General features: G+C 38.3%; 1 protein-coding gene across 1 annotated transcript in view; it reads left to right on the top strand.

Annotated features, from left to right (window-relative positions):
* LOC309798053 (ferritin light chain-like) overlaps positions 1-10526 on the top strand; it is a gene marked incomplete at both ends in the record, with an annotated part of 42223 nt that extends 31697 nt beyond the window's left edge. Inside the window, one exon of the mRNA XM_082646383.1 lies at positions 10009-10526. Within this exon, the coding sequence (XP_082502509.1) occupies positions 10009-10526 (518 nt within the window). The remainder of the gene's footprint in view (positions 1-10008) is intronic.
* Between the last annotated feature and the right edge of the window lie 4180 nt (positions 10527-14706).

Below are 14706 nucleotides of genomic sequence, written 5' to 3'. Positions count from 1 at the left end.
ATATTAGTCAAGCTTCTCCAGGAAAACAGAACCAACAGCATGTGTATACAATGTGCCCATATATATTGATAGATCTAGATCTAGATATCAATATTGATACCTAGATCTATATCCATATCTATATAAAGATAGAGAAAGAGAGAGAGAGATTTTAAACAATTGGTTCACACAATAATAGAGGCTTGGTCAATTCAAAATCTGCAGGTTAGGCTGTCTAGAGACTCTAGGAAGAGTTGCAGTTCAATTTCTGTAAATCTTCTGGCAGAATTCCTTTTTGCGACAGGGAGGTCAGTCTTTGTTTTATTAAGAGCTTCAACTGATTGGATGAGGCGCACCCATACTATGGAGGATAATCTGCTGTACTCAAAGTCCAACACCAATTTAAATATGAATTTCATCCAAAAACACCATCACAGAGACTACCCTGGTGGCGCAGTGGTTAAGAATCCGCCTGCAAATGCAGGGGACACAGGTTTGAGCCCTGGTCTGGGAAGATCCCATGTGCCGTGGAGCAAATAAGCCCGTGGACCACAGCTACTGAGCCCGTGCACCTAGAGCCCATGCTCTGCAACAAGAGAAGCCACCGCAATGAGAAGCCTGCACACCACAACAAAGAGTAGCCCTCACTTGCTGCAAATAGAGAAAGCCCACGTGTGACAATGAAGACCCAACACAGCCAAAAATATAAATAAATAAATGAAATTGTAAAAAACACGAAAACACCATCACAGAAATATCCAGAATAATATCTGACCAAATAACTGGGCATGGTGGCCCAGACAAATTGACATAGAAAATTAACCACCTAAGCCATAGTTTTGTCATCTTTTACTGAGAAATTTGACTTATCTGAACTATTTTGATAACTAGAAGATACCTTCTAGAGGTAACACCCTCAGGTTTTTACATGGTAGGCAGCAGAGGGAAAGAGCCCATTTGTCCAGTCAGATGACACCTAAAGATAAAATTCTGTCTTCTCTTTCCAACCCACAAGGATGAATGCCAAAAATACATCACTTATATCTGCTTTAGCTAACATAGGATAGGTCTGGAACAGACCTATGCTCCCAGTAAGCCTCATGAAATGCTATTTCATGAAGGGGAGACTTTACTTGCTAAGATTAGAAGCAAAAGAGGGTGGTGGATGAAACACTGCCCAAGGATATAAGTTCATGCAAGGAAGCAGGAGAGAGAATGGGTATCCGAAGATGTGCGCTCTAAGCCAACACTAATTCCACAGCATCAGGTTATAATTCAGGGAGCACAACTGCTGGGGTTTATTTCCCCCTCTTTTTTTCCCCCAAAGAGGGACAAATCAAGCATACTGACAAAGGAAGAGCATTAGTCACCACAGATAAATTCCTTTTTAGAGGTGATCTTGCAAATAATTTGGCTCAGTGTAGACTATGATTTGGTTCCAAAAACCATAAGCTAGAGCATTTCATTCCAGGTCCCTCCTCAAATATCCATGATAGGTAGAAATTTGGCATCAGTAGTCCTTGAAATCTCCCCAGGTGATTATAATATGCAACCAGGGCCGAGAATCTGGAGACGTAGAGAGAATTTAAATTCAACTTTAGTTAAACAGTAAAACGAGCTCTGACTCTACTGGCTGGAGCTAGAAAAGGGATATGCATTTACTGGGATGAGAAGATAAAGAAAACCAGGGAGTAAATCAAATGCTTTACACCTGTGCTTAGCTAATTGTTACTCAGATAATTCAGACAATCTTACAGCACCTGAACCCTGAAATTCCTTAGTTCTGTTTAAAAAAAAAGTAACTCTTCAAGTAACTGAACTCTGAGAATCATGTAAATCATAAAGAAAAAGAAGAAATCTTATTTTTTGAATTAGTTGATTTCATATATACTGTTTCACTTTCATGATGTTAACTAGTTAGCTTTCTTTCCATTTTATGTTTGAGGAAAGTAAGGCTTTAAAAATCTCAGTAATTTTCTCAAGGTCACTTGTTAAGGGTGTGGTAGGGAGCATAATGGCTCCGAAAAATGCCCTCACCCTAATCCCTAGAACCTATTAATATGTTCCCTTACATGGTGAAGAGGACTTTGCAGATATGACTGAAGTTATAGACCTTGAGATAGAAAGATTATCCTGGATTACCTCATGGAACAAATCTAATTGCATGAGTCCTTAAAAGTAGAAAACCATTCCCAACTGTAGAAAGAGAAAGAGAGACATGTCCTAATAGAAGCAGAATCAGAGCGATTCAACATTTTGGGTTTTCTGGGTGGAGAAAGGGGACTCTGAGTCAAGGACTACAAGTGACCACTGGAAGCGGATAAAGTACAGGGAACAGAAACACCCCTAAGAGCCTCCAGAAAAGAATGTAGCTCTGCCAACACTTTTTTTTTCTTTTTAACCATCTATATTGGAGTATAACTGATTTACAATGGTGTGTTAGTTTCTGCTTCATAACAAAGTGAATCAGCTATACGTATACATATATCCCCATATCTCCTCCCTCTTGCATCTCCCTACCACCCTCCATTCCCGATCGCACCCCTGTAGGTGGACACAAAGCACAGAGCTGATCTCCCTGTGCTTTGCGGCTGCTTCCCACTAGCTATCTATTTTACATTTGGTAGTGTATATATGTCCATGACACTCTCTCACTTCATCCCAGATTACCCTTTCCCCTCCCTGTGTCCACAAGTCCACTCTCTATGGCTGCGTCTTTATTCCTGCCCTGCCCCCTAGGTTCTTCATAACCATTTTTTCTTTTTTTTAGATTCCATATATATGTGTTAGCATACCGTATTTGTTTTTCTCTTTCTGACTTACTTCACTCTGTATGACAGTCTCTAGGTCAATCCACCTCACTACAAATAAATCAATTTCATTTCTTTTTATGGCTAAGTAATATTCCATTGTATATATCTGCCACATCTTTATCCATTCATCTGTAGATCCTGCCAACACTTTTACTTTACTCAATTGAGACCAATGTCAGACTTGTAAGGTAATAAATCTACATTGTTTTGAGTCACTATATTTGTGGTCATTTGTATGAAAGCAATAAAAAACTATTACAGGGGTCCTACAGGAATCAGGCTATATATTTATACTTAAGTATTTCTGAAATGAATTTAACCTTGTGATTGACAGCAGCTTCCAAGGGATCCCACCACACACCTGAGGCAAAAGCAGCCTAATACAAAGCAGTGACAGCAGCAGGTCACTGCCCCACACTTGGGGTAGAGGGGGACTCGATCTACTGTAGCAGCAGCATAGCCTGAATGGGAACCCATCCTCCTGTGGCACTAGTCCCATCAACATTAGTCTAATCTGCTAGCACCTGCTGCACCAACAGACCCAACATATACAAACCCTCCAACTCAGCAGCATTAAGTGAGCCAGACTCAGTGTTTCCTGAAACTCATATCCAATGGCACTGGAAAGCCCAGATATCACCTAATGTTATGAAAACATAAAAAAAAAACAATAACAGAAGACTGGGAACTTCAGAAAGAAAAGGGGAACAATGGAATGGGTGAAAACAAATGGGGTATATATAAGAGACTATCATTAGCCTCATGAGTTTCTTAAATACTATCTGATGGTCAAAGCAAATATTATGACACCATCTGATGTGGTTCTCAATGTAGAGAAAGGAAATACTACAGAAAATCATACTTTAAAACTGGGGAAAGTAAGAGACTAAATGGAAGTAAAATTTTGAAACTTCACTTGAAGTAATAAAACACTGATTCCCGTAGGCTATGGTAAGTTACATATGTATACTGTGATGCCAAAAGCAACCACTAAGAAAACTATACAAACAGTATACACAAATGATTATAAATAAATTAAATTAAAATGGACTTATTAAAAAATGTTTAAGTAACCCACCAGGCAAAATAAGAGAAACACAGGATTGAGAAACTAAGGTAAAAGACAAAACAAAAAATAAAATGGTAGACCTAATCTTTAACATAGCAATAATTACCTTAACTGTACATGATCTAAATAACCAAGTCAAAGACAGAGATTGGAAGAGTAGATTAAAAATTCACAAGCATGATCCAACTATATACTGTCTATAAGAAGTTTACTTTAAACATCATGATATAGGTAGTTCAAAGTAAAAGGAAGATAATGATATATCATGTGAACGTTAATCAGAAAAAGTAGGAATGGCTATATTAATATCAGATAAAGTAGACTTCAGAGCAAAGGAAATTATTAGGGGCAAAGAGGGTCATTACATAAAGATAACAGGAATAATCCACCTAGATGACCTAATGATACTAAATGTGTGTGCACCAAACAACAGAACTTCAAAATACATGAAGCAAACACTGAAAAAGTAGTAAAAGGAGAAAATTTTAAATCCACAATTATTATTTGAGACTTCAGCACAGCAATTTATAGAACTACCAGAGAGAAAAATCAGCAAGAATATGGAAGAAATGAAAACATCATCAATCAATAGGATATAACTGACATTTAAAGAACACACTCAGTAACAGCAGAATACATATTCAAGTGTCCATGGAATATTCACTCATATACTATATACTGGGCAATAAAAAGAACCTTAGCAGATTTAAATTGTAATGTGCCTAAGTGTTGGATGCTAAGACTCAGAGGTTTTCTTATTTCTTTCATTTATATATTCATAAAAAAATTAGCAGATTTAAAAGAATTAAAATCATAGAGTATGTTCTCTAGCCATAATGGAATCAGACTAGAAATCAATAACAGAAAGACAACAGGAAAATCTTCAATCACGTGGAAACTAAACATCACAATTCCAAATAACTCATGGGTAAAAAAGACAGCAGCAAGGAAATATTTTTTAATGCATAGAATAAAAGAAAATGGAGATATAACAGATCAAAGTTTGCAGAATGAAGTGAAAGCAATGCTGAAAGGGAAGTTTATAGCACTAAATTGGGAAAGAAAGTATTTCAAAGCAATAATCTAATTTTCTATATTACAACAGTAAAAAAGGAAGAGGAAAAAACACTAAACAAGCAGAAAGAAGGAAATAATAAAGATGAAATAGAAATCCATGAAACTGAAAACAGGAAAATAGGGGGGAAAAATCAATGAAACAAAAGGCTGGTTCTTGGAAATAAACAATCTAATCAATAAAGATCTAGCAAGACTGATAAAGATAAAAAGATGGATGGCACAAATCACAGATATCAGAAATGCAACCAGGGATACCATGACATATCCTGCAGGTTAATAAGGGACAAGTTGCTTTGAACAAGTCTACACTATAAATTCAAAAATGTAGATGAAATGGGCCAATGCTTCTACACTCAAAACTACCAAAACTCAGCCAAGATGAAATAGATAATCTCAATTTTCCTGTAACCATTAGAAACACTGATTTTTCATTTAAAAACTCCCAAAAGGAATATTCAGGCTTAGATGTTTCACTTTTACCCAAGACATAAAGAATTAACACCAATTTTACATGATTTGATAAGAAAGAGAAGTAGAAGGAACAGTTCCTAATTAAATTTATGAAGCCAGTATTACCTTGATACCAAAACCGGACAGGGATAGGATAGAAAGAAGAAAACTACAGACCAATATTTTTTTATGAAATTGGCTGTAAAAATCCTCTGCCAAATATTAGAAAATTAAATCCAGAAATATATAAAAAGAATAATATACCATGACCAAGTGGTATTTATTCTAGTTATGCGAAGTTGGTTAAATATTTGAAAATCAAACAATGTTATCCACCATATCCAATAGATTAAAGGGAAAAGTCATGTGATCCTATCCAATAAGGCAGAGAAAGCACTTGACAAAATCCAATCCCATTCATGATTGTAAGAAAAGAAGAAAAAAGAACTCCAAGCAAACTAGGAATAGAAAAGGAACATACTGAAACTCATAAAGATGATCTACAAACAACCTATACCGACATTATATTTAACTGTGAAAGACTGAATGCTTTCTCTGTAAGATCAGAAACAAGGCACGGATATCTGCTCTCACCACTTTTATTAAATATATTACTGGAGGTTCTAGTAAGAAAATAAGCAAAAATAAATAAATACATAAATTTAAATGTTAAAGTTTTAAAAAGTTCATTTAAAAGATAAAAGGACTATTCCTACTATGTTGAATAGGAAGGAATATATCCTACTGAATGTTGAAGAGTAATATATCCTATTATATTGCCTAAGGAAAAGTAAAACTGTCTGTGTCTGAAGAGGAGATGATAATCTAAATGGAGAAAATACCAAGGAATCCACAAAAAGCTTGAGAAATAATATTAGTTTGTAAATGTTTTAGAGTACAAGATCAACACAATTTTATCACATTATATATTAATAACAAATGTGTAGAAGCTTAAATTAAAATATGTGATGCCATTTACAACTGACCTAAATAAATACTTAAATACAAGCCCAATAAGACATTTATAGGACCTCTATACTGAAAATTACAAAATGCTGATGAAGAAAAATTTTAAAGTCCCAAACAAATAGGGAGACATACCTTGTTCATGGATTAGAAAACACAACATAATAAAGATGTCAATTCTCCCCAAGTTAAGAGGCTTAACACAATTACTCTTAAAATGCCCTCAAGGTTTTTGCGGATATAGACAAGCTTTTTCTAAGATTTGTATGGTAAGAAGAGGCTGAAGAATAGCTAAAACAATTTGTAAAGGAAGATTAAAATGGGAGGAATTAATCCACCCAATTTCAAGACTTCGCAGTAATTTTGGAGGGTAGATACATAGATCAATGGAATGGAAGAGAGAACCCAGAAATAGACTGACATAAATACATTTAACCTGTTTTTGACAGCAGTGCAAAAGCTATCAAGGAAGAGTAGACATTTCAAAACATGGTACTGAAACAGTTGGACATCCCTCGACAAAAACAAACAAAAAATGAACCTTAACCTAAACCTCCACACCTTACACAAAAATTAAATCAAAGTGGATCATAATCTTAAATGTAAAAGCAGGACATTTTTAGAAAAAGAAATAGGAGAAAATCTTTGGCATCTAGAACTAGGTGAATAATTCTTAGACTTGACACCGAAAGTATGATCAATAAAAGCAAAAACTGATAAATTGGATCTCATCAAAATGAGTTAAAAATGCTTCATAGAAGATCCTTTTAAGTGGATGAAAACTCAAATTACACAGTGGGAAAACATATTGGAAAATCCCATATGAGACAGATGACTTGTATCTATAATATACAAAGAACTCTCCAAACAACTTAAAAAAATCCAACTAGAAAATAGGCAGAAGACAGGAACAGACATTTCATGGAAGAGAATATACACATGGCAAAGAAGCACATGAAAAGATGCTCAACATCATTAGCATTAGGGAAATGCAAATTAAGACCATAATGAGATATCAGAGAATAACTAAAATTATAGTGACAACATCAAATGCCGGCGAGTACGTAGAAAAGTTATATCACGTCACTGGTGGAAAAATAAAATGGTTTAGCCACTCTGAGAAACAGCTTGACAGTCTCTTTTAATCCTAAAAGTAGATTCACCCTACAACGCAGTACTTGTACTCTTGAGCATTTATCCAAAAGAAACAAAAACTTAATTAAGTTCCCACAGAAACTTACACATAAATGTTCAGAGCAGTTTTATTTATAATAGCCCAAAACTGGCAACTACCCAAATGTCTTTCAATGGATGAATGTTGAAACAAATTGTGATAAAATCTTATGATAGAATACTACGGAGCAACGAAAAGGAACAAATTATTAATATATGCAAAAATTAAAATGAACTTCAAGGGAATGATGCTGAAGAAAAAATTTTTAAAAGCCAATCTCCGAAGATTAAGTAATTCATGATTATGTTTACATATTATTCTTAAAATAACAAAACTGTGGAGATGGAGAACAGATTAGAAGTTGCCAAGGGTTAGAGATGGGGGTAGAAGGTACAGTGGGGAAACTTTGTGAGGTTTTTGTGGTCCCAGTACAAATAATACAGCACTCTTGGTTTTAATCCCTAAAGATGTTTAAAAACAATTCCTAATAAGAATTGTCCAGATATTTAGCAATGGCAGCAGATTACAGGTATAGCTCCCCAACATGACAACTTCAAAAGAGATTGTACTAATTCAATGCATATGTTAATTTTTAAAAGGCCAGTCACAGTACTTAAATGGTATATATCTTAACGATATTATTCTAAGTATCTAGTTATACCAGATGGACTAGCAGGATTTTCTGTACATTCAATCTTATTTAAGACAGTAAATCTTATAATAAGACAGTTAAAAAAAGAAAAAGAAAAAAAAACAAACCTCAACTACAGTTGGATATTCTCATAGGAAGATGAGGTGAAAATATGTAGCAGTGGTTCAAAAGCTTAAGCAGTGGCACCTAAATTTGGCTGCATATTAGAATCATCTGAAGCACTTTTTAAAAACCCTCACACTGACTGTTGGTCATCCTAGACCAATAAAATAACTTTAAATCTGCTCAGACGATGCCAGTGTCTAGCCAGAACTGAGAACCAGTGGACTAAGCAGAAGGGGATGTTTCTACAAAGATTTCTTAACAATAAGTCCTTTCACCCAATCAGATTTACCTTCCCACAAAGGGGTAAAGAAGGCTAGATGTTGTCCATACTTGCTTCGCTTTAATTAGCACTTGTGACTTGTCCAAATCCTAGATCATGTTTCCCCTAAATTTCATGTTATTCCCTAAGTTTTTCAAATCCAGGGCTAAGGGGTTTGCCAGGATGAGATTTTAAGTGTTCACACAGGGGAAGTCCCTGGCAAACCAGGACAGCGGTCACTCTACATTGAATTGTAAAGCATCCTAAATAACCCTGCCACTGCTCCCAGATACTAGTCTGTGCCAACCAGTGGAGAAAAGGCATTCTCCATTACTACCACGGCAAATGCTGCTGTACTTGCCTTGGCTACTCCCTATCTTTTCCAGGCGCCACTCCCCTTCACCTGCTGGTGGACGCTTTGGCCAGCTGACAATGCAGATATTTTCAAACTTTAAGGTGAATAAAAATCATATGGAGGGCCTGTTATAACAGAGATCACTGAGCCCCACTAGAGTTGCTGATTCCATAGGGCTGGGATAGGGCCCTAAAACTTGAATATCTGACACATTATCAGGGGACGCTGGTAAAGCTGGTCAGGTTGTTACCGAATGCAGGTTCATGTGTCTGAAGCACAGTGAGGCCAAACAAACCTAAAGGTTGGAGTCTGGAGAAGAGAAAGGTTTATTGCAGGATTGAGCAAGGAGAGGGGTGGTCCGTGTTCCAAAACCCCTGAAATCTCCAAAGGATTTCAGCAAAGCATTTTTAAAGGCCAGGTGAGGGAGGGACATCCCAGGGCATGTGATCAGCTCGTGCACAATCCTCTGACTGGCTGATGTTGAGGCCACAAGGCAGGTAACATTATCCATCCTTAGGTGCCAGAAGGTCTGGGGGCTACATGCTCATGATCATCAAAGAGTTCATTTCTTCCATTGGGTGGTGGTTTTTAGCATCTGAAAACTCAAGAAATATGCCTGAGATACTATTATCTGAGTACTTCAGAGAGAAACTACAATAGAGGATATGGGGGATGGGTCTGTCCTAGGAAGGCCCCATAGGGTACTGCTTGGTTACAAGGTGACCATACTTTGAGAACCACTGCTCTAGTGGCTTGGAATGTTAAGAAAGTAATGGAAGAATCCCTTCCCAGATCTAGATTCTAGTATCACCAGCTATTTTGGTGGGAGGAAGGGTAAGTTTTGTCCTTGCTTGGACTTCTTGTTCATTTATATCGAAGCCTATTTGAGGCAGTGCACTCGGCAGTCCTGCAGATCTGTCTTTTGCTTCAACAGTGTTTGGAATGAACAGACCCAGGGACGCTCCTTGCTCCAGCCCCCGACCACCCTCCAACCTTTCTTCCTTTTGCAACCTTTGGAATCAGACACTCAGCTATCCTCAGCCTCCAGGACAGGCCAACACCAGTTTTTGAGCTTAGCTCCTTATCACTGATCAACCACGAGTTCCCAGGTTCGTCAGAGTTATTCCACCGAGGTGGAGGCCGCCGCCCACTGCCTGTTCAACATGCATCTGTGGACACTTACCTCTCTCTGAGCATCTATTTCGACAGCAACAATGGGACTCTGGACAGTATGGGCCACATTTTTCGCCAACTGGCTGAGGAGAAGTGTGAGGGCGCCCAGCGCCTCTTGAAAATGCAAAACCAGTGCTGCGGCCGCGCCCTCTTCCAGGAGGCGCAGAAGCCTTCTCAGGATGAGTGGGGTAAAACCCAGGATGCTGTGGAAGCCGCCGTTCTTAGGGAGAAGAATCTGAACCAGGCACTATCGGATCTGTGCGCCCTGGGTCCTGCCCGTGCAGACTCCCAGCTCTGTGACTTCCTGGAGAGCCGCTTCCTGGAGGAGCAGGTGAAACTCATCCAGAAGATGGGCGACCACCTGACCAACCTCCGCAGGCTGGCTGGTCCGCAGGCTGTGCTGGGCGAGTATCTCTTTGAAAGGCTCACCCTTGAGCCAAACAGGAGTCTCTGAAGTCCAGCCGCGTCTGAGGAGACCCTCTGGCGTCAGAGCTTCTGCCTGAAGCCCCGCTCTGCAGCCACTAGGCAGCTTTGTAACCGCCCTGGAGCCCTCTCCCAAGCCTTGGACCAAATGGAAACAGTAACGTTTTTTGCAGAAGGAAAAAAAAGCCTATTTGAAATACAAACAGAACAAAGCGAAAAAAAGAAATATATACATATATTCACGTTCTTTTAACATATGAATTGCCCCACTTTATCTGTGTGAAATAAGTTTGTTCCCATTATTGGGCTGGTTCTCAAGCTTTGCTGCTCGTTTGAATTACCTAAAGAGCTTGGAAGAAAAACATTGGTGTCTGGGTCCCAGCCCCAGAGATTTTGATTCAGTAGGTCTAGGGAGGAGCCTGGGCACGGGGAGGTCTCAGAGTTCCCCAGGTGATTCTAATGTGCAGCAACTTTGTGAACCACCTCTTGGCTTCAATGCAGCTAGTCATCAGATATTAAATCTAAGACACATGGACTACTAGTGCGTGAGCTCTGTTGCTAGGTGTATTCCATTTTCTTCCTCCTGGAAGATTCGTGCCAGGGAAAATGATTGATAGTTGTGTTACTTCTCTGAAATGGATGGAAATTTCCAATTAGCGTGAACAGGGGAGGGTGAATGGGTGAATGCAATAAGGTGTATCATTTACGTATTGCCCTATGTGTATGGCTAGAAGCTTTTGCAACTGAGGTTTCATGCTAATGGTAATGCTTGTCCTCCTAATGCAGCTGTAAACTTTATAAGCCCATAGGTAGACAGCATCACAAAATATTTACCCCTCCCCACTGGCCCACTCTCAAGCTTCACTCCCGTTCCCCAATACACAAATGTGCATCAATGCGCTTGAGACCAATATCAACATACTGACCTTCAATTCTTCTACTTTGCAGCTTCCCTCTTATCAGGAGATGTCAGCATTTAGTGCAAGGACAAATGCTTGCCTCTTGAGGAGTAATGTAGACAAAGCCTCCAAGAGACAAATAGCCCTCAGGGAGGGGGAAAAAGTCTTTCAAAAAGGTTGATGCCCAGAGGAGGCATTTTCAGTCATCTCAGCTTAGAGGTCAAATATCCAAAATTAAAAAGGTTAAAAAAAAAAGAAGAAGAAAGCAAGGAAGAAAAGAAGGAAACAATTTTCTTATCTCATAGTAATAAGGCAGTTTTCCTTAAAAAAAAAAGACTTAAGCCTTAAATTCTCTTTCCTAATCAAAATGTGCTTTTCCATCTTTAGACTATTCCTCTTATATCCTGTATTATTCATGATGTTTAATTCTTGAAATAGCACATGGCTGAAAACAGAAGCTAACCTCTTGTTCACTATGAATTAAATCTTCTTTTCCTAGGACCCGTCTACAATGTACAATTTGGGGTTGGCCAACATTATTTTCTCTGAAATACGTTACAGCATTTTGCCTTTTCAATATATAGTTATACAATACATTGTTAACACAACATATTTAATATAGTCAATATAGTAAATGCAACTATAACACACATGATATGATGCCACTTTGGTGGTTTTCTTCATCCATGTAATTCTGAAATTTGACAGTATAGTTTTCATATTCTAATGAGCTGAGTATTACCTTTGCAAGGATAGAAAAATAAAATAAATTCATAATATTCTTGTGTGGTTTGCCCCTGGGGTGGATTACCCTAATGGGGGGATATTTGAGCCTTTCCCCAAGTCATTAAAAATCCTCCAGCGAGCAGCCCCTTGTCCTCTCCAGGGAGTGGGGGGAAAGGATCTTTAATCATAATAATCCTGGGGGGAGAAATCTCGGAAATAAGACATCTGCTTCTGTGCCTTGTTGTTTTGCAGAATAGCAATGATTGCCTTAGCAGCTTCTATTGCCATATGTATACAATAAGTAAATGAACAGAAAATTGAATGAACGCATAAAAGAAGGATAAACCCACCCAGCTTAACAAACCCACTCTCTCACCTGTGCCCCGAAACATGAAAGAAAGAATCACGGGATCATAAGGATTAATAAAATAACAGTCTCTGTTAACAATATTGACAGGAGGTATAAGGATAATTTGTCTGATGTGGGACCAACAGCTTAACTAACTGCTTAATTCTTTTTTTTTAAGGGCAATTCATTCATTTATTGTTTAAAGATTGCAAGACAACATCTGAATTTTTGTAGCACAATTTAAATGTTTTACAGAGTAAAACAGAGTATAAGCAGAGTATAATAGCAAAAACAATTAGTTTCCAGTAATATCTATATCTCTATTCAGAATTAAGTCTTCCACAGACATGTAACCTGGAAACAAAAGCCTGTTACAATAAGCAAAGCTTCAACAGAGTGGCTACTTTTCAGGCCAGGGAAAGGTTCATCCCTATAGGAGGATGATGTGCTATGTAAAATGGCTGCAAGGTCACAGCCTTGAGAGCGTTGGAAGTCTAGTATCCTATTCCACATTAAGTAGTTCAGGGAACTTCAAACGTCCGTTCATCTGCAACCAAGCTGGCAACCTTTAACTGCTATTTCAAGCAGGTAAGAAATAAATGAAAAGAAATCCCTACATTGATGTTCCTTGATTTACACTGTTAAATGGTTCATTAACATGTAATTCTGGCTAAGAATTACATTTGAGACTCCTTGCCCAGATTTTGGTTAACAGTACAAATCTTTCAGAAATTCATGTTTTTATTAATCAATAATTTGTCAGCTAGGATACGTTCAGGCATCAGCTGCAACTTCAAAATAGGTGCACTGCCTCAGCGCTTTGGAAAGACATAATCTAAAACACTAATAGCAGACAAAATATCTGTTACTAGACAGCATGTGTGCAGGACAGCAAGACAGAAACATATTCATATGTGCCGCGGACCAGCCTCAGAAAGAGGATTTCACCGCCCAGGGTCAGAAGGGACGGGGTAAGGAACTGAAGTAGCACCGACGAATGGGGTCAGAAGGACCAAGACAACTGATGGTTGCAAGGCAAGTTTTATTATGCTACAGTTGCAGATTATATAGACTAGAAAAGGGAAGGTTGCCAGACGGTGGTTTATATTATCTAATGACTGTCTCGGCTCAAGGTTAACTTCCCTGGGAGAAAACCCATAAACCCAGAATCATCCAAAATAACCTGCACGTGCAGGGTGGAGACAGATTTGCTTGTCTCATTTTCCATTCTTTCTGATTTCTGGGCCCTGGTGATTTATCTCCCATGGAATGGAACAAGGAGGGGAACAAGTAGGGACAGTCCCTTCGAGCAGCGGCGGCATGCCTGGCATGTCTGTAGCCTGCTCTCAAGGCTGACTGCTTCCCACAGGTCCCCCTTTTTTATTTTTGAAGTTTTGCTGCAAAATAATTCCATGAACCTTAGTGCCGAGAGTAGTATACTGTTGCATGAGGATACGAAACAGACATGAGAAGATTATTATCAATAATAGGCAAATTATGGCCAGGGTAATAAATCCTGACAACCCTCTAGTAATCCACGACTAAGGGTTTAACCACTTTAAATGATCCAGTAAAGTTTGAATTACATCTTCTGGTGAAATATCATCAAGATGTGCATTTTGTATATCCTGAATTTCAGCATTTAATTTCTTAAGATCAAGACTAATATTATCTGACCAAACACTCAGCAGATGCATTTTTACTTCTTCCCATTCCCAAACACAGTCATTGTACTTGTAAGAAATAACACAAATCCACGTATACTTTGCATGACAAGCTAAACGCATCCTCAATTTTAATGCTGCCATCTGATCTCCAATCCTCAAAATTGCGTTTTTAAATTCATCTAACTTGTTATTAATCTGTAAATCTATGTGACTTTGTAAAGATTAAGCAAGACTGGTATTTTGAGATAATTGATTAGCAAAGTGAGCATGATTAATACTCTGTGAAAGAGCAAGACGGGCAGTAGCCGCGGTAGCAGACAGAGCAGCCAAGGCAAGTAAACTTATTATTAGCCACCCAATAAAGCGTCTCCTTCTCTGCAAGGCTTTGGAGAGTTCCACCCATGCCTGTACTCCAGTATCTTCATACCAAGGTTCTCTCAGATGTACAGGCACCATAACATATATGGGTTGCCTTAGTATAAGCACAGATTGTGTTCCTGCAGAAGGGAACATACAACTGCTAAAAATACAATGAACACAGCTAATATTATATCCTCCTTTGGAAGAATT

The sequence above is a fragment of the Mesoplodon mirus genome (genome assembly GCF_964341445.2).
Source record: "Mesoplodon mirus genome assembly, contig: HAP1_SCAFFOLD_1486, whole genome shotgun sequence".
NCBI classification, from domain to species: Eukaryota; Metazoa; Chordata; class Mammalia; order Artiodactyla; family Ziphiidae; genus Mesoplodon; species Mesoplodon mirus.
This window is presented reverse-complemented; position numbering and strand designations above follow the sequence as displayed.